This window comes from Copadichromis virginalis, linkage group LG16, assembly GCF_057382275.1.
Source record: "Copadichromis virginalis isolate Kocher_CV1m ecotype Utaka linkage group LG16, C_Virginalis_male_GT1.1, whole genome shotgun sequence".
Taxonomy (NCBI): domain Eukaryota; kingdom Metazoa; phylum Chordata; class Actinopteri; order Cichliformes; family Cichlidae; genus Copadichromis; species Copadichromis virginalis.
In genome coordinates, this window is record NC_140633.1 from 20,886,713 (window position 1) to 20,911,616 (window position 24,904).

Genomic DNA, 24,904 nt, shown 5'->3' on the forward strand with positions numbered 1-24,904 from the left:
ACAGACAAAACAAACTGAAGGCGAACTATAAATAAATATGCAGAGAAATAATGTCGGACTTAGGCTGAAATTAGAGACGCATTCTTATCATTTTGGCCTCCAACCTGCAGCACTAAAGAAACCACAAAGATCAGGGGTTGATTTGTGGTATTTTAAAGCAATCAGCAGTCCACGTGACTGATGCAATGAAACGCAATGGACTACTAAGCTCTATAACCTTGAGACAATTTAATGTGCCCCCAAAACAGAAGGAAACAGAGAAATTCAAGTCGAGATAATCTTTTAAACATAAGTTAGTGCAGATAAGTGCATGAGGCAAGCATCAGCGGATTCCAAGAAATGCAGCATGAAGGCAGACGTGAGTGTGCACAGCTGGACATTCCACTTCTCCCTTGCATATTTTCCAGTGAAACATGCAAACAGAGTATTAATAGGAAAAAAACATGAATAAAAATACGGTGAGAGATGTTGCCTGACTAGAGCAAAAGTGATAAAGCAGAAATTCTTCTAAAACATACTTTTTACACTAAAGGGTTTTTAGCACTCTTGCTTATTAGATCGCAACTATTTCATTAAAATATCTAAACATCAACCAGTCACCACTGATGGCACAGGAAGATTTTGGGTAATAAAACAGCAAACTCCCTTTGAGCTGGTTTCTCTGTATCTGTCACGGTCCTGGGTCTCCTGACCCAGCGTTTTTAGTTCTTTGTGATTTTTGTATTATTGTACTTGTGTGTGATTTATTCTATGGCTTCTAGTTTTGATCCCTTGCCCTTCATGTCTCTCTGTGTCCCCTCTGTTCTGTGTAATTGTGTGTCTTTGCATGTTTGAGTTTCTTGTTTTCTGTCACTCTGCATTGTGCATTATGTTCTCATGGTTGGTTTTTTGTTACTCTCTCTAGTCTAGTCTCTTGTGTTCCCAGCTGAGTATTTCCCTGTGTATTTTGGTTCTTAGACCTCTGCCTTATGGTTTATGTCTCTGTATTTCTTAGTTGCTGTCTCCACTGTGTCAAGTTCGCGTCTCTGTGTGATACTTCCTGTTTTACTTTGATGGTCCGTGTCTCATGTGAATGCGTCCTGCTTTGCTTGTCTCGTCAGTCCTGATTTCTCCCAGCTGTGCCCTCCTTCTGTGTCTCATTCCCCTCGTTACTTCCCAGTGTATTTAAACCCTGTGTTTCTCTGAGTCAGTGTCGCGTCGTCCCTCATGCTGTGTGTGGATCTCCCTGTGAGTTCTTAGTTTATGGTTTCCCAGTTTAGTCTAGTTTTGTATGTTTGTTCTACCAGCAAATAAAGCTGTGTTTTGAGTTCACCTCCCCGAGTCTGTGAGTCCTGCATTTTGGGTCCAACTCCTGCCTGCCGCACAGCGATTCATGACAGTATCAGATGATCAGAGGTCACAGCCTGCTGCAGGATGAGCCTTTGATCTTTGGCCTTGGGCTGGTGTTAACACACTATGAGGAAAACTGAGGACAGAGGTATAAAATATGGCTGCTGTGATCACAATAATGAAGAGTCAACAGAAACTAAATCCTCCCAAAAGGGCCATAAGTGGTTTTTTTGTGGGATGTTTAACACAGGCTTTGCTTATTCTTAATATTAAGGATTTGACCTTTCCACTTTGACCTTAGCCAAGGAGCCAGATGCCCGATCCCACTACTGAACTTTGTAGATGCTACACTCCTGTAATTACTGTCTGCTTTGTTAGATATTCAAACAGATGCCTTAACTGCCACAGATATGACTGATATCTCAGCGTCTGGGAAAATACACTGATGCTCACGATAGTTTTTCAGTATAAAAAGAAAAACAGATCAAATAACATCCTGAGCATTGTGAAATTTCCTTAGCAGATAAGATGAAGATCACACATTAAAGCATGTTCCAGCTGCTTATGTTCATTCTTTAAGAGTTTGTATGCAGATCTTTCAGTTTGCTCAAAATAAGCAGTGCATCATGGTGCTAAGTGCTTATTTTAAGTGCTTATTTTCCCTCATGCACCTAAATTTACAGAATTCACTTCTACCACTGGACATGAGAATAAAGAGGACTATCATCACCAGCAACAGTGCAAAGTGGGGAAGGTGGAGTCAATCTGCAAGATGAGCAATTAACTGGTGGCTTATTCTTTTATTTATTAATTACAAGTACTTGTCTATTTCGCAGAAAACGTAGTTCAATCTCTACTTTGAGTGCTTTAAACACATTCAAAGGTCTGGCTTTATTAAGGTATCATCTCAAACAAGTAATTCAGAATAACTGTTCACTGTTAAGATAAAAAAAAAAGAATTAATAAAATATAGTATATTTTGTAATCTAGTGTTTGACGTTGGTGTAGACAAGACTGGTTCAGACCATCCTAAACATTAAACAACAGCTATAGCCAGCCATCTCTGACCAGTGCCTTCATGGCATATTACAAACATGTTGTATATATTTGAATTCCAATAAAGTGCGTGGCTACAAGAATGCTGTAATATCATTATTACACGTAGAGATTAGATATAATATGTGTGACCTAGGAAAGAGCACATCTATAGAAATGCATCTGTTTTCACTACTTTCATGCTTCTGCGCTCCCTCCTGTGTGTCTGTGTGTATACATTTGTACAGTGTCTAATCGCTCACTGTTACGATTCCTCAAGGTTGCAGCTGCCATTCATCACACTAATGATGGTGACGTTAAAGAGAAAGCTCAAGCCCGTGAACTTGAAACACCTGGCCATAAGTTCACATGAATCTGTGATGGAAAGATGCTGCGTGAAATGTCTTGATGCATATTTGTACTATATCAGTGCTTGCTGTGATACTCCCTTTGCCAGCAGAGAACCATCTCAGTGACGGATTCTCTGGAAGCACACAAACTGGAGTCGACCTTTAAATGAAGAGCAGAGCCCGACTGATATACATATGATACCATATATAGGCTGAAGAATTTTTTTTTTCATTTCAGACACATGAAACACAACAGATTTTCCTAACGTTTGTGATGAGTATTTATTCATGATTCCTTCCTAAGATAACTTTTTAAATTTAGTTTATCGGCTGTTATAAATGTCAATACCAGCATATCGACAAATCATATCAGTTGATATCAGAGCTCAAATCAAGCGGTAACTTAAAAGGAGACTTAAAAGAGGACAAAAAGTTGTGTTAAGGACATGTTATGGAATCTTGTTTACAAAATTTTAGGTTTTATTTCAAAATTGCAACTTAAAAGCACAAAATTTGTATCTATTTCAATCCAAAATCTTTGCTTATGACTGGCAAAAAACATTTTTTCTTCAACTAAATTAAAATTTTGTAGTCATTTCATCGTGCCCAGAGTTTTGGTAAATACTTGCATTATTAATGAGTGTAACATAGGTTGCTGATACATAGAAATGTTTTGCTAACCACTGAAGTAAATGAAACAATAACTTGTTCATTCATTCTTTAAGTTGAATTGCAGTCTCTTTGGTTATTTCACAATCTCTGTAGACAGATATCTGTGTATGAATATGTAAAGTTTAGCAAAGATCAGGATTTTTTTGCCTTCTGTTTGTGTATCTGTCAAATATCCACTGAGCAGTCATGTGTGAGCAGACTTTGGTTGCATGCAGGTAAACGTGTGGAGACCAAACGGAGGATACAGTGCAGCGAGAGTAAAAGAACAAATATTCAAATATTCGGTGGTCTATCATCTGGTGACAATTTAAGCTTTTATTTGTTTTTGTTTTTTAAATTAATCTGCTTTTATAAACAAAGCATGGCACACAAAAAGGAATGTTTTCATCAGATATCCGCTATCTGGATATCCTCAGCTGTTATCTCCAAAGACCTTAGTTATAACTTAACTTTTCATGTCAAGGTCAAAAGTAACCATCCAATTTTAGCAGTCTACCACATTAAATGGTCAAAGTGTAAAGAGTAGCATTAAACATCAGCACGCTAGCATTGTCATAAGGATTTTAATAGCATGCTAATAATAGTTGTCAGGCAAAGCTCCAACCTTACTGAACCACGAGACTGGCTCTAGACTTTAAGTCATGTTAAAAGTAATTTAGATGAAGAGTACGGTAGCACAGCATTTGTTTATATTCAGCCTTTTCTTGTTATTTCATCAGCACACTAATCCAAACACTGTAAAACTATTTAAAATCAAAATACTTCTGTTAGTGCTCAGTCTCTTAAAGACTTCACATGTGGATTCTTCTGTGGAGTTTAAACCTCCAGAAGTGCTTAAAACACTATCAGTGTGGGCCGATTCCATCTGGCTAATGCTACGGCCTGTTGAGAGAAGCTGAACAATATCTTGATTCACTGCCACGCTGTTTGAAGCCTCCCTGTAGTGTCAGTGAATCCAGGACAACAAAAGAAAGAATTTGGGTGAAGACATTTGTGATTCACTGGATAAAAAGAGAAAAGACACATCTCCAAAATAACGCCCGTGGCTGTGAATGGGAAGGTCTAAACATAAAAAAATCTGAAGTGGGCTCAAACATAAAAATGAAAACCAAAGACCAAAACATGCTGGCTGGTGCTGCTGTCTGGCTGTGTGACTCCTATGTGCTGTACTGTTCATGAGTCTGTAAAATTCTAAATGAGCTTAATCTCTGTTTAAATGAACAATACAGAAACTTTCCTCTCTATTTTTTCTTCAGTCAGGCAGTTTTAACCAAAGATCTGATGGCTTAAAAAGTAAGGCAACATGTCAGCAGGGCGAGTTTATACAGCCAGTGCAGCTTTGTCTTCCGGCAATAGTCCAGCACTGAACAAAATCAAATAATCAGATTTGAACTGTAACACAAACACATATACATACATCACATCCAGAAACAGGAAAATCAAAACATCAAACATCACCATGTTTCTTTTGGCATAGTGATAACATTGGCATGTCTTGATATAACACTAAATGTCCCAAAAGAACAATTATGCCCCAGTCACTGTTTCTTTCCTCTTCAATAAACACTACAACTTGTATGCATTATCGCATCTCTATAACTAACTGTGCTTCCTGTTCCGTCACCAACTTCCTGCAGCAGAGCTAAATTCCCCCGTGTGCACTCACAAACCCCCAGAGGACATGTACATCTACAGAACAGGAAAAATTAAAAGAAAATAGGAACATTTTAACACCATAGATCTGTGAGAGCAATGAGCAAAAAGAAAGATAGGACAAACACTGAGAAGAAATAAAAGAGACAAGCAGTAGTAGTCTAGTACAACAGGTATAGCACAACAATACATTTAAAACTGAATAGCAACTTTGTCAAAAACTTGTTAAAACTGAGGTCTTTTGATAGAAGGCCTCAAATGGCACCAGCTAAAAGACAGAGCCAACATAATCAAAGGAAGGGCAAGTCAGCAAGTTCATCTGGCTACAGAAAATCCAGATCCTATTTCAGAATCAGAATCTGCCATCACCAGCTCCTTATGCGAGCCACATCTGGAACCTAAAACAGCAACTGTTTTACCTGGATTTCACCAATCGCTGGAATGTCAGTTACACAAGAGAAGAAGAGAGAATAATTGCACTTGATGGAATCAGTATATAACTAATAAATGTGTGACTGATTGATTTTAGAAGCATGCTACACAAATGGAAATTCAAGTAGTGCAACAGTGAAAATGACATGCAGGGGCAGAGGGACAGATCACTCAGCAGAGAACAGGATGTGAAGGAGAACATGAACTGAAGCAGGGGGACCTGAAAGCAGCAGGACAAACTCCCACTATGAGGCTGGGATCCAGTGTAAACACAGCTCTGGTTTCTGCTCCATGCTTGACAAACTGGGACCTTCCCCCTCCTTAACTGGTCTTGGGTCAAATGCAGGCTTAACTCCATTTCCCAGTGGGCCACTCTCCTAATCAGAGCTTCCTGCTACATACTGAGCTAAATCAACCTGGGATTATTCCAATTTCTGTTCTGGACCTCAGGGCTTACAGGTCAGGCTTTCAGACTTTGTTGTGTTGATACTTGTGCTGCTCATCAAATGACATCAATGACAGACATCCAGATGGGGAGATCCATGCAGCAGCGTCATCGCTCGAGAGGATTGAGAGTAGCAGGGTTTGTTTTCTTCTAGTTCTTTTTATGAGGAGACCAGAACCAGACTTAGTGTTAGGATGAAGGACAGAGGAGGTAAAGTGAGGAATAAAAAAGCCAAACAGAGTGTAGTCACGCTGAATAAAATGATAACTATACATTTAACAGATTACATGTACAACATTTAAGCAGAGAAGAATCTTTGTTAATAAGTAAAAGGGTAAGAAATTATAAGAATTTTAAAGGAAACAAAAATGCAAGTATCAAACTGCATTGCATTACAGTATATTCATAAGTTTCTGAGACATGTCATGCACTGGTACAACCTTAGTGGTTTCACTAAGAGAAAAGTGAGATGATCACTAAAATTATCAAGGTTCATTTTCTGGGAATTATGCATATCTGAGCCAAATTACACGGCAATAATATCCCAAAAAAAGAAGAAGAAGAAGAAGAAAAAAAAACACAGACAGGGCATTGGAGAGACAGACAAAATTGGACATGGTCATGTTATCACAAAGCGCATTAACTTTGCTAACATTCTTCCCATGACATGAAGTAATGAAGTCTAATCAATTACTGCACAGCTGGGATGGAAATTAATGGTCTATGACTTCCTGCCAGAAGACAAAACACAACAGTGAGATCAGAGGCTGGAGATGCCTGAGATCATAGTTAGATACCACCTGCAAGATTTGATCAAACCTACACTTCAGTGCTTTACCCCCCCGCCCCCCTCCAAAAAACCCATATATCAAATCTAAGAGTACAGCTCATTGTCAGCTCGTTGAGTAGCACTACTTCTACAAAGAGGAAACAGATGACTGTCACGGTTCTGGGTCGGTTCGACCCAGCATTTTGAGTTTCTGATGTTTTGGTTTATTTTTGCACTATGGGCTGCCCTTTGATACTCTTGTGCTTTGATTGTTATTGGAATTCTAGGTTTCTGTTTATTCGTGTTTAAGGATTTGTTGCCTCATGTATAGTTTGGGTTCCATGCGTTATTTTCTGTCTGCCTCTCAGTGTTGAGTCTGTGTGTGATGGTTTCTGGTTTCCTGTTTTACTTTGAAAGTTCATGTCTCATGTCAGTGTGTTCAGTTTTACCTCTCCCCTTTCTCGTTAGCCTGATTTCTCCCAGCTGTGTCTCCCTCTTGTTGCCCATTCCCTGATTACTCCCCTGTGTATAAAAACCCTGTGTTTTCCTGTGCTCCCTGTTGTGTTGTACCTTCAACTTGCTGTGTGTTCATGATTTCCAGTTCTCCAGCACCTCAGTTTAGAGTTTTGTTTTGCTTTTCTGAGTCTTATTTTATGTAGAAGTTTGTCCAGCAATAAAGCTGTGTTTTCAGTTTAAATCTCGTCTCCAAAGAGTCCTGCATTTTGGGTCCACCACTCCTGCCTGCCTGCCACACAGCCAACCATGACAGACGACAAATGTAGGAGGAGGGCACAAGGGGGTGGGAGATGAAATGTGAAGAAGATAAGCTCTGAGAGGAAGAGCGAGGACAAACTGCCTGGCAAGGGTCCCTTTCAGAGATGGATGAAGAGAGGAGACAGAAGACAAGGGAGATGAAAACCAGGAGCTGGATGAGGCTATAAAAGGAAGTTAGGGACAGAGTTATACTGAGAGGATGAATTCTGGGAGGACGAAGGCTTTAGAATTCCTTCAGCACAGCCTGATTGGACCCCTGTGCCCCTCAATTAATCACTGCAAGATGGAGTAAGGGGCAAAGGACAGGGAAGATATATGCACAGTGTATAGGGACTTTCCAGAGACCACATCCAAACTGAATTGATATCCAAACATTTTCTTATGGTACCGCTTCCTCTGTGGCATAATCTTATACAGACAGTATTATTACTGGGCCAAATTTTAGAATATACTTCCACAGTAAATATATTGGAGGCATCTGGAGATACAGAATAAACCATTTGTGAATGCTACTGTAGATCTGTGAGAAAATCTGACGAATACAGAACGACAGCGAGTTTGTGTTCGAGTCTGCACTGTAGTGTACACGAGTCGGGTTTGTCTGCACGCTGTCACGCATGACTGGGATGAAAATGAAGCATGACTGGTGATTATCCATGTAATCAAACCACTGGTATCCCTATGTAGCGTGGCTTGTATATTGAACTTCTTCGTCATTTAAACGTCTAAATAATCAAACACACACATAATTTAAAAATTTGTTGTGCCAACAAAAGCATCGAAGGTCGGTATAAGACAACCTTTATATGCATATGTATACTTAGTAAACAAGTAATTTAAGTCATTTCACATTTTCCCACAGTTTAATGCCCTTAGTTTTTATTAAGAGAGGTCTGGAAAGTCAGTGAAGCAGCATGGATCGGTGTTCAAAACTGAAATCACCACATGAATATTTCAGAAAAAAACATCATTTTTTTCGGCCTACTTTACAAACAAACTGTGATTTAAGTGTGTTTAAAGAGTGAGAGAATTCCTTGGATTGGGAATTTATTTCAAAACTCTCACAGTAGTTTATTAACCATAAAGTAATCTTCACACTACTAACTCAGACTCCTCTTCTGTTTTGCCTGATGCGTAATGTAAAGCATGAACAGGACAGAATTTATGCTGCGAATATGTTTTTTATAAACTCTGGAGTCCCGAAACTATGTGGGGTCCAGCAGGGCCGTAAAGAAACTCTGACATATTCAGCTCCACCCGGCTTGCTTTTCCTGTTTAGAGCTTCTCTGGATCATCTATTTTCTCTTCGCTCGATTCTGAACTGAAAAAAACTTTAGTCTCACACATTCACACACTCCTGCCAACGAGAGATAGCAAACTGTCTGACTAATTTAAGACATGTTCCACCGCCCCACAAGCATCTCCTTCATACTTATTCACTGTCCTTGTAATCGTCTACCACTCTGCTCTCCTGTTTACGAAGGAAAGCTGAACACCAGTGGTGCAAGCAGCCAAGCGCACCAGAGCTTTCCTCATGCTTACAATGCACAAATGCAAAGGCTAATAAAACAATCACCAACATAAAGCCACATTTTTGTAAGGCCAACTTCAGAGGAAACAATACTTAAGCAAACAAAAGACCCACGTACTCTGCATCCACTCACATGTGAGCACACACGCACATGTCTGCCTATCAACACGAACCCAACACCATACAAAGGCAAGGAGGTCACGAGATGTGGAAACCACTTGTCACCTCTGCTTCAATCTTTCTTGGCACATGAGACAAACACACACACACACACACACACACACACACACACACACACACACACACACACACACACACACACACACACACACACACACACACACACACACAGCTGTGACAGGGAAGCCCCACACATGGACTTCTCATCTGAGACTGTGGCTTCCTGCTTCCAGCACAATGGGCTCTTCCCCTGATTGTTACAGCCGGGCACCTTCTATGTCAAAGCCGCTATTTTGGCAGTGGATGTGTTAGCCATATTTTCAAACCCTTATCACAGGCAGACATCTTCTCCTGGCCCGGACACCCACCTTCCTCTCCCGTGAAACAATCCCACTTGAGAGGTCAGTCACGTGTCCGCATTTCAGTCACGTGGCAGTCATTTATAGCAAGCTTAAAACCTTTCCTTGACTGTCATGGCTGTATAAGTATAAGTGAAAAAGAGGGGGTAATTGGAAAAGCAGATGGTACTGCTGGGCTTCCAGGTACCGCAGCAGTGTGGGGCCAAAGATGTCTCCTACACAGTCACACATCCTCTGCCAGCATCAGCCCCCGAATTCCATCACATGTTGAAATATATACTCAAACACCCTGGAATGAAACCCTCTCAAAGGGACGTATTTGAAACATCCTGTTAACATTACTCTCTCAAGAGCCTTCCTTCTTCCACCAGCAGATCTGGTTAAAAAAAAATTGTGCGCAATATTTATCTGCATGTAAGAAGCCTGGGCTGTAGCAGTGACTGCCCGCGCAATTCTTTTTTTTTGCACTCATAAGTGTGGAAGTTAAATTTTCCCACCAAAGGATGTGACCTCCATGTCCAGTTCATGAAAATAGAAACTGTCCCTGTGCAAGGTGAGAGGACATGTGTTGTCCAAAGATATTTAAAATGAGATTAGATGCAATAAAATGCAATAAATGCACAGGCATGCATCAGTCTCTCCAAATGGGCTATTTTAATAATTATTGTGCCAGTGTTTTGAAGTTTCCCTTTCAAGGTCATCTCCAGGTGCAGCTCTGGACAACTTCCAAATCACTCCACAGAAGTCCTGTTTTTGTCCACTTGCTTGAGACCTCAAACTAATGCAGGGAGGTAATATGAACTTTTGTGTCAAACTGACTGATCATCTCTTTGTGGATCACAGTGATAATGAGTGGATATTCAGTGGCTAGGCCCGAAGGTGGCCATCAGACCAAGAGTAAGACCTCCAGCGTGCTGGAGCCAGCATTGTTTTTGACATGAATATGTCACAGTGGTGACCTACTGTACTCTATCTTCTAGAGCAGGGATGTCAAACTCATTTTACATCATCGCTCATGTATAGCTCACTTTGTACGTGGAGTGAACCAATGAAATTCCCCTTTCTGTCAGTCTAAAGAAGTTTATCTACAAATTTAATCCTTGAGATATCTTAAAACAAGAAAAGGTTTAATTTCAATATTAAATCTCAGTTTTTCTGTATGATGAAGAAATGCTGCTGCAGTAAAAAAAAGAAATCAGTCAGGATGACTCTTTGGGACTACATTGTAAGAAATAAACTTACTGCAGACCCATAGTTAAAACAAAACAAGAATACAGTTTTTTTTATAGTGGATATTTTAAATTAATTCCTTCAGTGTAGTATGAATGGCTGGGCTGTATAAAGGTCCAAACTTTATGAGATTCTTCACATTTTTCCTAAATCATCCTCTGGGCCAAATTGGAGTCTTTTCCAGGCTGATTCTGGCCTCTGGGCCTTATGTTTGACACCACTGTTCTAGAGGCATCTGAGGGACAACGTTGTGTTCGAACATCTTGAACTGTGGTCACCAGAAGCCAGATTAGGCTCCCTGCAACTTTTTTCTCTTCCACAAAGTGAATTAAATTTGAAATGTCTGAAGACACTGGAGATGCAGGACTTCCAAGGAGAAATATAAAAGCAAAAGCTGTACAAAAACAGTGCAGGGTGGATTAAGGCGACTACCTTGGAGGGGCCTTTAGGCTTTGTGTTCACACACTGATATTAGGTAACCTAAATCTATGGATCTTGAAGAAGCACTTACTGAGTAATAAAAAAAAAACTCAACAAAAAATATGAAATGTGATTTAAAAAAAATTGAACAGTGTCCCCTAAAACTCAAAAACCTTAACTTGGGTGATCCCTCTTTCACGATCTCCTTCTCAGACATGTCCAGACAACCTCCAGCACAGATGCTATTTTTAGATCACTTCCACTTGACCTACATGTTGTGTGTTTTCACCACAGTCATCAAATGTGCTCGCTGTTTTGCCTGACATTCACTGTAATGTCCTGAGGCATCTGGGGGAGAACATTCAGCAGAAACAGTCTGAATTCGGGTGCCTTTTCAAGATTCTCTTCCCTGCCACTTGGTATATTTCGAAAGTGAATGAGTGGAAGGATCATTGGTTTGACACACTGAAGGAGATACAGCGTGCGCTACAGAGCCACAAGTACACAGGAGAATAACAGGACTTCTGTGGAATGATCTATAAATAGCAGCTGTTCTGGAAACTGTGCAGAGGTGCATGAGTAGGAGATCTTGAACAAGTGGTCAAATTTAGATCAGGCAAGGTTTTTGATTTTTCAAGGGCCAACATTTTTGATTAAACCTTATATTGATGAATAAGAACTGTTCGCTCGCTGCAAGCTTGCAGTTTCTCATTACAGCGCGTCATGTAGCTGGAGTCGAGTGTTTTAACCAATGCATGAAACTATGCATTTTTAGACATAAGTTGCAAAGGCCGCCGTTTTCTTTGTGAGTATTTATTACACGCGTACTGCGGGGAAAAGCCTGTTCTAACGTTTGAGTCTAAGGTTTATTTTTTAGCACCTGGCGGCTCTTTTTTTAAATTCTCATCCGTAAATAATCTGCTCTTTCACGTGATTCAGTTTATTTTGAAAAGTCTCAACAGGATCTTGAGCTTTATTGTGAAAGGTTTATGTGGAACATAAACAAGCGGACATGCGATGCTGTTACTGTCGTTGTTGCTAACAACGATGCATAAAAACAGGCACTTGTCTGTCTGTAGTGTGGTTATATAAAATATAAGAGAAAGAGAGAACTTTAAAAAATTAATATAGCCACTACAGTGACCATCAAAACGATGAAAAAATATTGCCGTAAACAGTTTATTTTGCGACACCACAAAGCAAACGATAGCGTAAAATGAAACAGACGTTTTTATATCGTCATCCGATATATATCGTTATATCGAACAGCCCTAAGACAGATTGTGAAATAATGCACTTCAATTGCATGGAAAGGTAAGAATGATTTGCAGCAGTGACTTTCAGAATGTATGCTTTTATCATCATGGCAAATTAGATCACGCCCACGTTCCTCTATCAGGGAGCTAACACAACACCACTGACTATAACGTTTGCTGGTTTAGCATACCTTTGCCTTTAGTCACACCACAACTTAAGGAAATCTGCTTATTTGCAAGCAGAAAAACACAAAAACTCTGGGAATAGCAAACGAAATCTCATGTACCAAAGTTTTAACAGGCCGGGGAATTCCAAGTGCAAACGTAACATGGAGACAGATGGTGGGAATCAGTTGTACAATGATTTTGTTTAAAGGAGTGAAATAGTCCCGAGGGTGCGATTTTCATATAATATTAAACAGAAACATATTTTTCCAGATCTAGCTGGGATTTGGGGAATTCTGTGTCAAATGGAAAACATCATAGTGACATGTAGTTGGTAACCGTTTCCCCTAAACCTCGAAAGATGTGAAATATCTTCAAACACCTCATTACCTACAAGCTATAGCTACTGACAGTGACTCCTTACTATGTTTTCAAAAACTTCTGTAATGTTTGAAGATGGAAATATTTCGCCTCAAAAAATGTTTATTGCAAACTGTTTATCCAGTTTACTCGTCTGCAAAGAAAACATGGATATCGTCAAACTAAAATTAGCCGGCTGCAGCCCAGCATCCCTGCCTCGGAGAAAAAGCCTGACTATACACAGAGGAGCTGAGCCGTGTCACACGCTTCTAATCAAGCCCTGACCAAATCTGATAAAAGCGAAAGACAACGGGACCTTTTCATCACTCGATAAAATAACCTTTTATCTGAGTGCCTTGAGTTTGATATTAAAAAACTCAGAGAGCCGCCAAACATCTGATATCATGCGCCAGCTGAAGTCAAAAGAAACACACAGACACACACGCGTACCGAACGCTTACACAAACAGTGTGCACATGGACTCAGCATCCCAATGGTGCACTGTAAAAAAAAAAAAAAAGAAAGTTGCAAAACGTTTTAAAAAGGTTTTTAAAAAGGCCAAATTAACCAACAATGAAAGTTTTTTAAATGTACTCTGCAAAGTGATGATTTGGTGCTTTTTATAACAGTTGCATTTAAGATTAAGTTAAGAAAATGTGATTTGTTAAATTGTTGTGTATCTTATTCCAGAAGCTAATCAGGGACAGCTTGCTCTCACTGGGAGTCGAACCCACGCTCTGATCTTTGAAAATGAACTCACCAACCACCTTTATCGTCTAAACACATTCACTTTGTCTCAGCTCCCAGCTCAACAGCTCTAGTTCCAGATAAATGCAGTGCAAACACAATGTGCAAAACTCACAAGCGTAAAAAAATTCAACTTTTAATTTGGGTTTTTAAACAATGAAAGAAAAAATAAAGCAGACCCCGCAAGGTCTGGAGAAAGAAAAGTAATATGTGTTATTGTGGAGTCTTCGCCCCTTGAGGCAACTGTTGTTGTGATTTTTTTATAGGCTATACTTTGGCTCTGGAAAATCTGGGTGATGGTGTTCACTCGTAGGCGGGTTAAAGTGTGAAGATGCTTCCTTGCCCGTGTCAGCAGCCAGGTGCAGATCAGATTTGCACGTCTACATTTAGGAGTAGGACAGTAAGAATGATAGTTCCTTTCTTCGATCTCAAATTCTGGACTAAACATGGAAGTCCACGGAGGATCCACAGAATGGGGCCCCACTGACCAAAGAATAAAAGTGCAGATGCTGACATTCATGTCATGTCCAACGTCAAGACCTCACACACGCAGAAATTATGAAGCAGTGTTTAAAACTTTACCACAGAACCACAAGCATAATTTTAAAAAGTGCTTCCTGCACCACTGAGTTTCATAGGCTTAAGATAAAATGACAGCTCTTAGGAAGTTGCTCTGCTTATAGTTAAACCTGATGAAACTTTATATTTGTTTTAGACAACTCAAAGCAGAGGCTGAGGTTTGTGGCTTTTACCCCAGATTTCGTAATAGCAGAGCAGCATTAGGAAGGGATCCCTTTACAGTCACTATTTACCTGAGGAATAATCTGGTAGTAGAGCTGACTGTACACTGACTGCAGGTTTGGGAGTTTTCATGCCCCTCTGTGTGCATGATCTTATTGGGCCATAGCAGATTCAGACACTTGGAATAGTAGTAGTAGTAGTAATAGCCTTGTGAAAAAGCTCTGGCTTTTTAATTTTTCATAGTTTAAGCCTTTTAATGTATAACATGTAGATCCACTATGATTAAAATGTGCTGTATAGCATTTATCATTAAAGTAATGAATCTGTTATGGGCTGCAGTGGTGGTGGTGATGGTGTATTCTTGATTAATTAAAAAGAAATGGACACAAAGTGACACATTTAAACCCATAAAGCTCATACTCAGCATCATCCTGCTTGCAGAGGTCATGGCCCCACTTCTCAATCCGGGGTCAAGAAAAGCATACCATATGCCCATATTTTAACCCTATTCCTGTTTATTTGTTTTGCAAGAGCCAAAAATGTGGCTGTCCCAATTTAAACTTTTAAAATTGCGACACCAGTAATCCCACTGAAAATGCTCTTTGCCAAGATCCCTCCTACCGGAGAAACCCTCTGGTGCTGACACGCCCATTGTTCACACACCGAGGTCTGCGCGTTTCTGCTGCTTCAGACAGCAACTTCCAAGTCGAGAGACGCAATCAGCATGACGCTTATGCTTTAATTCTACAGATTGCACATGTCAAGTGAACTCTCATAATCAGAAATGAAAAGATCGCGTTAAATTTAAACTTACTGCGTGCACTTCTGAGGAGAGGATGGCAACGACGAGGCACAGAAGCAGCAGCCTGTTCACAATAATAATTTAAAAATTAATAAAAAATAAAAAACGCGTAAAAATCCTGATCAATGAATCATGTGGTAATCATGTGCTGCCTTCACGCTGTGCTTACCTCAGGTTTTTCTGTCCTCTCCCGTGTTGTTCTTGCATGGTCCCCACTCACGCGGACCGCAAACTCAAGTCCCACACAGTTTCACGTGAACACGCTTTACAGCATGACTGTCCGACCTGAGGCACAGCGGAGACGCACGACGTTAATAACTCTGGTTAATCACGAGTGCATACATATGAGACTTTCTGTGTCAATATTCATTCATTTTTAGCACTTTCACACTCAGTTCCAGTTTCGTAAAATGCACTACTTACGGTCACTCCGGTCTCTGTGCGATGGTTAGACGAAGGAAAAAAGTTGGGTATCACGAGATGCCCAGGTTCCCCGTTTGAAAAGTTTAAGATCAGCTTTATGTTCCACGAAAACCTCCTCAAATATTCTTGCAAAAGCACAAATGTGTGCCGACTAGTCCCTCTGCTTACCGAAAAGAGTCGGAGTGTTTGTAAAAGCAAGGTGGAAACCCTTTGCATGAGCGAGGGTGGTCGTTTTGGGTGGGGGGTGTGGTGCATCACAAACAAGACCAAGTTACACTGATCAGATCCTCATAACGCTTCGGACAAAGATGCAGCAAAACGTGCTGTCCGTGTGCTGCCGATAAACTTTGAATTACCTGGAGGAAGAAGGCTGTTTTTGTTGGCACTCTGCACAACTTTTGCGCGCAAAGCTTCCAACGGCGCACAGCCACGATGCTGTTACCGTCCGGCTCGCTCTTAATGCTGGCGGCTCTCTACTTGTGTGTGGATCTGACAGAAGCTGAGGTGAGTGGAGGGAAAGTCTCCAACATTATTTTTGGTGAATGCACAGATTCTGTATCGTTTCTGTCTGATTAAGGATAAAGACCAGACTTTATTCATAAAGACCATGCGTCCCTGCGGTGTTCGGAGACCAACACACTCATATCTCCAATCTGGACTGATTTGTAATACAGTCCATTTATTCTGTTTATCCATGTTACAAACATTTATTTAGTTCTTTCTTGTCAGATATTTGTACGCGTTGATTTTTTTTAAAAATTTTTTATCAGAAATATACTTTTCGGGAGAGCTCACGCTCTGCTGTGAACATTTTGGAGTTGAGTTCCAACATCCTCTATGTCTGAGGAGGAGGGAAAGGGTGGAGCCAACTCCATCTGAAGAGTTGAAAACTCTGTCTCTCAGGGCGTGTGTTGCGTATGCACTCCGAAAAGATTATGGTACATTTACATAATCCATTTAAGACACATTGTAATGGTCTTGTGGTCAACAACCAGAGACTAACTGTTCTTTCATAGGCATCAGATTGTCCGGGTTCCTTGTTATACTTTGAGTGAGGCACTCATTACAAGAGAATGTATTATGGGATACAAGTAATGACTATAAGAGCTGAATGATTCCATGAATGAAAGTGTGCAACTTTTTAAAGACAATAGCCTACATATCCCTCCGATGTGTATAATCTACCTCAGATATTCTGTCATATAAATTCATTTTTGACATCAAAATGAAAGTTGGCCACTGTATGATGATGATGATTACATTATTATTATGATAATGATTTTTTTTAGTTTGGGCTTCATAAAACTGATTCCTTTACTTAAAATGATACCGAGTCCAAATCTTATGCAGGTGATGTCATTTTTGTGCTCTATGTAGAATCTTTTTGTTGTTGTTTTTTACAGTAAATATATTTATACATTGTTTACATGGTTGGTGCATGGATGTTAATGGGACGCTGTATTTTAGAATTACATTGATTAAAACACTGCACAGTGTGAATTGGCAACAATGATGATCTGGCACATTGCAGTTGGTGTTTTCCTCACAATGGTGAACGTTGAGCTTTTTTGTATGGCTTTACAAACAAGGCAGACTCAAGAAATCAGTAAGAACCTTTACATGAGCAACTTTTAATAAAAATATCAGTTCAAAGTAGATAATTAGTGAGTTTAACAGGCCATAACAACACTGTACATTTCTATAAGTCTCCTCTAAGAATTTGTTTTTTTTGTATTTTAAAGTGTGCTGTGGTTTCTTGTAATTTTGTTGAACTACTGCAGTTTTTGGCTTCTTTTGAGGCTTTATTTTTAAGTACAGCTGGAGTTTCCAGCAGAAATATCGATTACACTTGCAGCCGAGTGAGGAAACAAGGTGGACTTTTATTACGTTTAAAGATGAGGAGGAAGAGGCTGGACAATGCAAAGTAGCTTAAATTTATCATTTGGTCAACTTGGGGGTCCTTTTTTAAATCTTTATTATTAGAAAATCTCTTTTACAGGGATGTCCTGGCCAAGATGAGAAGCAGTACAGTGTGAAAAGTGCAAAGGAAGCCAATTCATATAGAAATGAAACAATGTATAAAATTATTCACATAACTTTTAGTCATAACTGACAGATATAGGATTTTTAAGTCTGATTCCAGTATATGGCGATTTACAAATCTGATATTCCAATATATTAAATAATAATTTATTGTAACTTCAGACAGACAAAAAAAATCCCCAAACAAACAGATTTCTCTGATGCTTGTTATGTTTAGTTATTTATTTATTTACTGTCCAGTTCTGCCCGCATGTGAACAGTCTATCAGAGGTGTACAAACTGGTGAACAAACTGCACAACATCAGTACTTGTGAGCAAGGTCGAAGCGTGCTTCTCCCATCTCTTCTTTACTTTTATCTGCTGTTACAAATGACGCCAATAACAGATCAGCTAATAGTTAATCGCTCCACTGATAAATTGGCTGGACTCTAATTTTAGTTGTGATGGATTGTAACAGTAAGCCATCATCATGTCTCATAGACACGGTTAAGTATATTGCAAATTACAAATGCCAGCTAATAAAACCTTCCAGATATTATGGTGAAGATGTTATCTGCTTTGATGTCTTCAAGACGTACTTTTTCAGTTCAGAAACGCCTACTCTAAGTTTCATATTGACCATTATCTTGGTTGCTCTGACAAAAAACAAAGCACTTTGGTTTTGATGTTCCTTTCTCCAGATGTTTTATTGCTAAAACAATCATTATTCACTTTATTAATCACGTTAATCTTCAGCCCTTCACTCAGAGTGACCTTTGATTCAGGGAGCTACGTGGGATAAAAGTGTATTACATTGCAAGCCAATATATCAAGTTAAACAAAACAGCGGAGTACACGTTTTATCCACTGCAAGCTTGGATTTGGAAGCACGAACCACAGGCTGAAACAGAACATCTGGACAGAGGCTGAGGAGGTGGATATCTGGCTGAACCAGTGAAATCGAAGCAGGTCAACACTGTGGATTTAATCATTTGAATATTTTCCCATCGCCCATGAGAGGTCGGCAACAGGAAGTTTGTTATAATTTCAGGACATTTATCCATCAAAAGCTGCAGAGTGAACAGGAAGAGGATTTCCTGATCTGTTATCCAGAACAATAAAGCCAATGACGAGTTGACCTGCATCCTACCGACATATTTAACATACAGGGACTACCAACTGGGGTCTCTCGAGATCCCCAAAGAATAGTTTACTGCAAGAGGCAAATATAATAGAAAAATAATAATTCTCAAAGTATAATTCATTTTCATATTTTGTGCAGCAGAAAGTTTTAACTTTTCTTTAAGTCTTAAAAACTTAGAGCTTTTATCCAAAGTACAATCCACACTATTGCTTTAAAGATTATTTACCATGTTTTCATTCAAATATCTCTATTTTCAATAGTTTCAAATAAACATTTCAGTTGTATTTCTATGATGAAACTAATCTGGGTCACTCTGACCCCAATATAAAATAACCGAATTCAAAATACAACCAACCAATCCGCAGACATAATCTTTCCAGCATGTCACTATCCAGCAGTGGATAAACCATGCGCTCCACTGTTTCGATCTGCTCTGGTGCATCCTCCCGGGATCCCGCCTGACTCTGTTCTGAGTCCCTCCTGATTGACAGAGCTCCTCACCCTATCTCTGAGGATGACCTCAGATGACTCATTTTTCCATTTGTATTGCATCTTATTCTTTTAGTCCCTACCCACAGGTTGTGGCCATAGGTGAGGGTAGGAAAGGAGATTGACCCATAAATTGACAGCTTCGCCCTCATGCCCAGCTTTTTCTTCATCACAACACAGCAGTACAGCATCCCAATTCTTGCTGCACTGACCTGTCTGTCAATGTCTGGCTCCCCCCTCCTCATTGGTGAACAAGAGCCTGAGATATTTAAACTCCTTCACTTGGGACAGCAACTTGCCTCTGACCCAGAATGAGCACTCCACCCTGTTCCTGTTGAAGACCATGGTCTCATATCTATCTCCAAAGAGCAGAGATGTAATCTTTAGGCCACCAAAGTGGAAACCGTGTGCCACTTGGCTGTGCCTAAAGAATCTTTCACAATAGGCTGTATACAAACAGGAAACAAGTAAAAACAGCTAAAGTTAAAAACACATCACAAGCTGTTAAAGCAAACTGTTTCCCACATGCTATGCTTGGGGCATGCTGGCATGTGACAGGAGGAGCAAACAGTTGCTACCCTGTGTTTCAGGACCAAAGGTAACAACTTTTACAAGCACATTGGGCAGTCATATCAGCAGGTGGAGTTTTCCTCACTCCGAGGAGGGTATTCAAGGGTTTGCAGTATAGAAGTATTAGCTCTCCTTTTCATATGCGGCATGACCAGGGTGCACCCCAGCTGTCTCAGGTAGAGCCAGTGACTTTCCAATAGTTTCCAGTCTGGTAAGTTCTCCATCTGGATGGCAAATACCGCAATGGAGGCTTCACTCTTTAAATGACTGACAGAGTACCCCTCCCCTCCTCTAATGCTGTGTGATACCCATGACAATAATGATCAGGAGGTGGCACTGGGTACTTTTAACTGGGATCCCCTGGGTCTCGAAACTATTTGCATTTTTAAAAAGTCCCAATCAAGGCAGAAATATAAAATGGTGTGACATCATTAGGAACAAACTGATGGATAAAGTCATAAAAAAATTGGAATTATAGAAGAAAAAGCCCTGTGAGATACGATCTGCACAGACCCTAGTCTATAGGAAGGTTTAAATATGTCAGCAAACATTTTAAAATGTATAGAAATTGCTGTTAATGGTGCCTTTGTTGATGCGTTTTTGTGTATGTAGCAGTTCTCTTTTTTTGTCTCCACAAATTAAGATATGAAATTAAGACAGTCTGAACTGAGAGTGGGTCACGATGACTTTAGAGAAGCTGCTATGATCATTCCTCTTGTGTGGATTGAGCAACGAGCTGATACTCGGCTCTATGCAGACCTTTACTTCTTTATTTTTGTAATGCATCATCTGCTTTGAGTAAGTTTCTCAATTGTTTAGCAACGCAAGAGTTTCTCTCCCTTGGCGGTCATTTAATCTGGTCAGAATGAGTCATCGGTAATTCCTAGAAGAGAATTAGGAAGAAGAGGGAGGAAGAGAAGCAGATTCCTGGAGTGAGAGATGGTGTGTGGGATGTTAGATGGAAGGTTTTCGGAAACACGGTAAGTGGTGGGAAAGTCATGGGTTCCACCTCCCAGCTTGGCTATGATGTGCCAGGATGGGGTGAATCCCAGCAAGGATCAACTTGGATCCGAGATGAAAGACAGAAGCAACATTTACAGCTGCTGCTGAGGAACTTTCTCCACTTTGAAAGCTAAGAATCCATATCAAGACTCAAATTGGGACTGCTGCTGCCCAAAGTGCCAAGAAGGCTGCATGTAGTTTTGTCTAGGCAGTGGAACAACCTCCTTTCACACAGACATGACAGCTGACTCTGCCGCTGACTGACCACCAGCCAAGCATTGTGCCCTGGGAAGGTACAACCTGTCTGACCCCTGGCATTAGCGTTGTAAAAATGCCTACATTTGGAAGATTTGCAGTCATGTTGGTGTCTTCTTATTTTGACAGGCGTCACTGCGTAGCAAAGAAAATTCTCCCCTGACCTTCTTAGTCAAGTACTGTAGCAAATGGTGCCCCATTTTATGTGTGTGTGTGTGTTCCCTGTGCCATGTGAGTTGGGGATTTAAGAAGTTGGCTAAGCATGGAGAAGCCCTTTTCAATTCCCTGTGGTCCAAGCATCATCAAGGAGGCCATTCTTTAAGATTTGTCACAGCTGGAGTTGACTTTTGGCACATAAAACATTTCTTTTGGTGTGTTTTTTTTTTTGTCCCATGCTAATACTTTCTGCACTTTAACTACTTAAGGATCACTATGTATGTTTTGCTTGAGACTGGTCACTTCCCTTAGGATTCCTGCTATGGTGAAAGTGCAATTAGCCATATAAGTGTGAAATTGCTGAGTCATAAATGTCATCTGTGGTTTGGGCAGAGTGTAATGGATATATCTGTCTAACAGGGAGGTGCGAGGTGGTGAGCGATTGAGGTTAAGGGGAGGAGGTAACAAGGCTACGAGCCCCAGAAGTGGAAGAATGTGTCTCGGAGCCAGTGATGATACCCCGTAGCAAACAGTTTAGTCTCACTTGATATCCCTCGACCTGAACTTTCACCTACTGCTGCCAAATTGTCCAGTATTGGACAATGATGATGAGATCATTAGATTTATGTTTTTTTTCCTAGCCTGAACAAGTGTTGTATCCCATCCTTCAGCTGTTCATTTTTTGGCTCCAAAGGCTTCTGTCTTATCGCTCTTTTCCACTGGCATGGTGCTGGTGCCTAATCTAGAATTTATTTCTCTAATTTCCACAAAAATGACTCATGCTGGTGCCTAAAAGCTGGTACTGATTCAGCTGCAGCTCCCAAAGCTGGAACAACTGGTGGCAGTGGCTATTGTGGGGCTTTCTAGACAAAGTCCAACAGTCATTAGATGCAGTCTACAGATTCTGTCTGCCATGATTTTTTTCCAATGGAAATCCCCCAAGCTTCCTCCATGTAAACCTATATAATGTTCTGCAGTAAAAGTGTGGTCTTTAAAGGCACCATTGCAAAGCTGGTTTTGCACCATTAACAGTACTACTGCTTAGGTGGAAATGAGGTATTTGTATCTCACTTTAGAGTACAAAGAACAGATGCAAGACTCAAGTCATTGCTGAGCATGAACAAATACTGCCCAGTAAAGATATGCAGACCCAACAGACCGTGGTGAAGACTTTGAGGCAGTACCTGTTTGTCGTGGTCCTGAGTCTGATGACTCAGTGTTTTGCGTTTCTTTTTTATGATCTTGTTTATTCTGATTGTATTTTCCATTAAGATTTGCCATTTGTTAGGTTTCTGTTCTGTGTCTGCACTGGTCTCTCTTTTCTGTGTTCCCTCTGTCTGCCCATGATGTTATTATGTCTGCTCATGATACTGCGCATGTTAAGTTCTGTGTCTTGTCTGGATCTCCGTGTCTGTCGTGTACTTCCTGTTTTACTTTGTAGGTCTGTGCCTTATGTCAGTGTGTTGAGCTTTGTGCTCTCCCTGTCTCGTCAGCCGTGTCTCCCAGCTGTTTCGTCTTAGCTCTGTTCACCTCTTGTATTTAGTGTCTGCGTCGTCCCCTGCTTGTTGTCGCATCGTACCCTGACTTTTGCTGTGTGTTCTGTTTGCCAGCCTGCCTACCTGTTTAGTTTGTTCCATATTCCCAGTTTAGTTAGTTTTTTGTTCAGTTTCTTCCCAGCAATAAAGCTGAGTATTTTGAGTTACTTCTGCCTCCGCGAGTCCTGCATTTTGGCTCCTCTCTTCCTGCCTGCCTGCACACAGCCATGACAGTGTTGGTCTGCTTTGGTTGCTGAATTGCTTCTAGAATTAAATACTTCTGTAGTTTTAGTGCCTCTCCACACTCTCTTTTTTGAGTTTTTTTTAACTCTACTGCAGAGCAACTGTTGGAAAAGCCTTAGAGCCATGCTATACTTTCGTATTGTTTTACTGATAAAGATATGTTTTGTTTCAAGTAACGGGCAGTGTTGAGTACTGATCTAATACCACTGTTAAATCAATAAACTGTAATCACCTATTGTCAGAAAGAGAGTGGGAATCAGTCTGTCAATTATTGGAGTGGAGATCCTCAAGCTCAACTTAACATTAATTTCTGAGCTTTACGTCATAGTAAATAAATGCATCCACTAATATAAGTTAATTGAATTGGTATTGTTTAGTAAGTTGATAATGTATAATATATAATAATAATAATAATAATATTAAACTCAGTTTTTCAATTACCAGGCTACTGTGTACTTCCTCTCGTTCTGAGTGTGCCTTTTTTAACTTTTTATGTTAGCACAAGTTCAGTTATGACACTGATCATTATGACAGTGAGAGCGGACAAGAAAAAGCATGGCTGTGTTCTAAGTCTTTTGAGTTTTGTCAACCCAGCTGTTCAGAGTTTGTGACTTTGGTGTAGCTAAACTTAAAGAAAATAAAAGCCCTCTTAGCTACTGCTGCTTTGCTCTTAGCCTCCATGCTACATTAGCTCTCTTGCTAGGAACTGGTGCTGCTGCTGACACGTAGTGTATTTGGTTAATTATTTAGAATCACCAGTTAAGCTAACATATATATCTATGGGAGGAATATATATATATATATATATATATATGGGAGGAAGCTAGATCACCCAAAGAAGAGCCACACTGGCACGGGAGGGACGTGCAGGTCCCACAGAGGAAGGCGCTGACTGGGGTTCAAACCAGGACCTTCTTGCTATGATGTTAGAGGTTACACTTGAAATTAATCACGTGCTTATTTTTAGTATAAATACACATCTATCAGCTTATCTGCTGTGTATGTTTTTAATGATCATCGTGTGCAGCAGATATATTTATAACAAAACCTTCTTGCGTTACCTCACTGAACAAGACTCCAATTTCTGAAAGGATATGTTTGTTCTTATAAAAAATCCCTCCAAATCAAATAAAGATCCCATCAGACCTGACTCACATGAACAGTTTGTTTTATACCAGTGTGCAGAACTGAGTGTTCCTGAGCCTCTTTAATCTTAGCAGAGGTAAAAAGTTGCAGATAACAGATACGGTTTTGGCAAAATATTTTAGTTTTGATTTTGATAGGTAGTGTTTTCTACACTAGTTGCTCCCGGATTTGGGACAACGTGTTATTTTCTTTATCCATCCAATCTTGAGTTTCATTGTTAAATCAGTTACCACCAAGCCCCTTGTGGTAAAACCTGCCAAAACATAAGCAGTCCAATCATAGAAATGGGCTTAGACATGCAACAGCTGGTTAGGATCGTGGTACAGATTGCTCTGATAACCTAACTTTCCCTCTCCAGAGGGATATAAGGGATTTAGGGCTTCTCTTGGTGCTTAAGTATCAATCAATAAATCCTTTTACAAATTGCCTGTCACAGTTAACTCAAAGAGCTGTTTTCCCCCCTTTCATCTTTTACAACTTCACCTGAAATTTCTTTATTAGTTGTTCAATATTCAGATTTAATACTGCTTTATACTGCTTGAACATGATGGGTGTTAAATATCTCCTTAATATGAAAGATAAGCAACACTGGAAACATTAAAAATATATAGTCTTAATTTATTTTTATTAAAAACTTTTTAAATTGATTTTAAGTTGAATTTATTATTA

The 24,904-nt window shown here is 40.0% G+C and overlaps 2 protein-coding genes across 3 annotated transcripts in view; one reads left to right on the forward strand and one right to left on the reverse strand.

The window, feature by feature from the left end:
- The window catches only part of col4a2 (collagen, type IV, alpha 2), a 63,075-nt gene extending 47,202 nt beyond the window's left edge, over positions 1–15,873 (reverse strand). Inside the window, exons 1-3 of one of the 2 annotated variants that reach the window (XM_085433718.1) lie at positions 15,674–15,873; positions 15,420–15,535; positions 15,263–15,314 (exon numbers count right to left, since the gene is read on the reverse strand). In XM_085433718.1, coding sequence (XP_085289844.1) covers positions 15,263–15,314; positions 15,420–15,457 — 90 coding nt within the window. In that variant the 5' untranslated portion in view covers positions 15,458–15,535; positions 15,674–15,873. The remainder of the gene's footprint in view (positions 1–15,262; positions 15,315–15,419; positions 15,536–15,673) is intronic. The other variant, XM_085433719.1, reaches the window with a different exon arrangement.
- A 67-nt stretch (positions 15,874–15,940) lies between these two features.
- The window catches only part of col4a1 (collagen, type IV, alpha 1), a 51,503-nt gene continuing 42,539 nt past the window's right edge, over positions 15,941–24,904 (forward strand). The window contains exon 1 of the mRNA XM_085433720.1: positions 15,941–16,177. Within this exon, the coding sequence (XP_085289846.1) occupies positions 16,106–16,177 (72 nt within the window). The 5' untranslated portion in view covers positions 15,941–16,105. The remainder of the gene's footprint in view (positions 16,178–24,904) is intronic.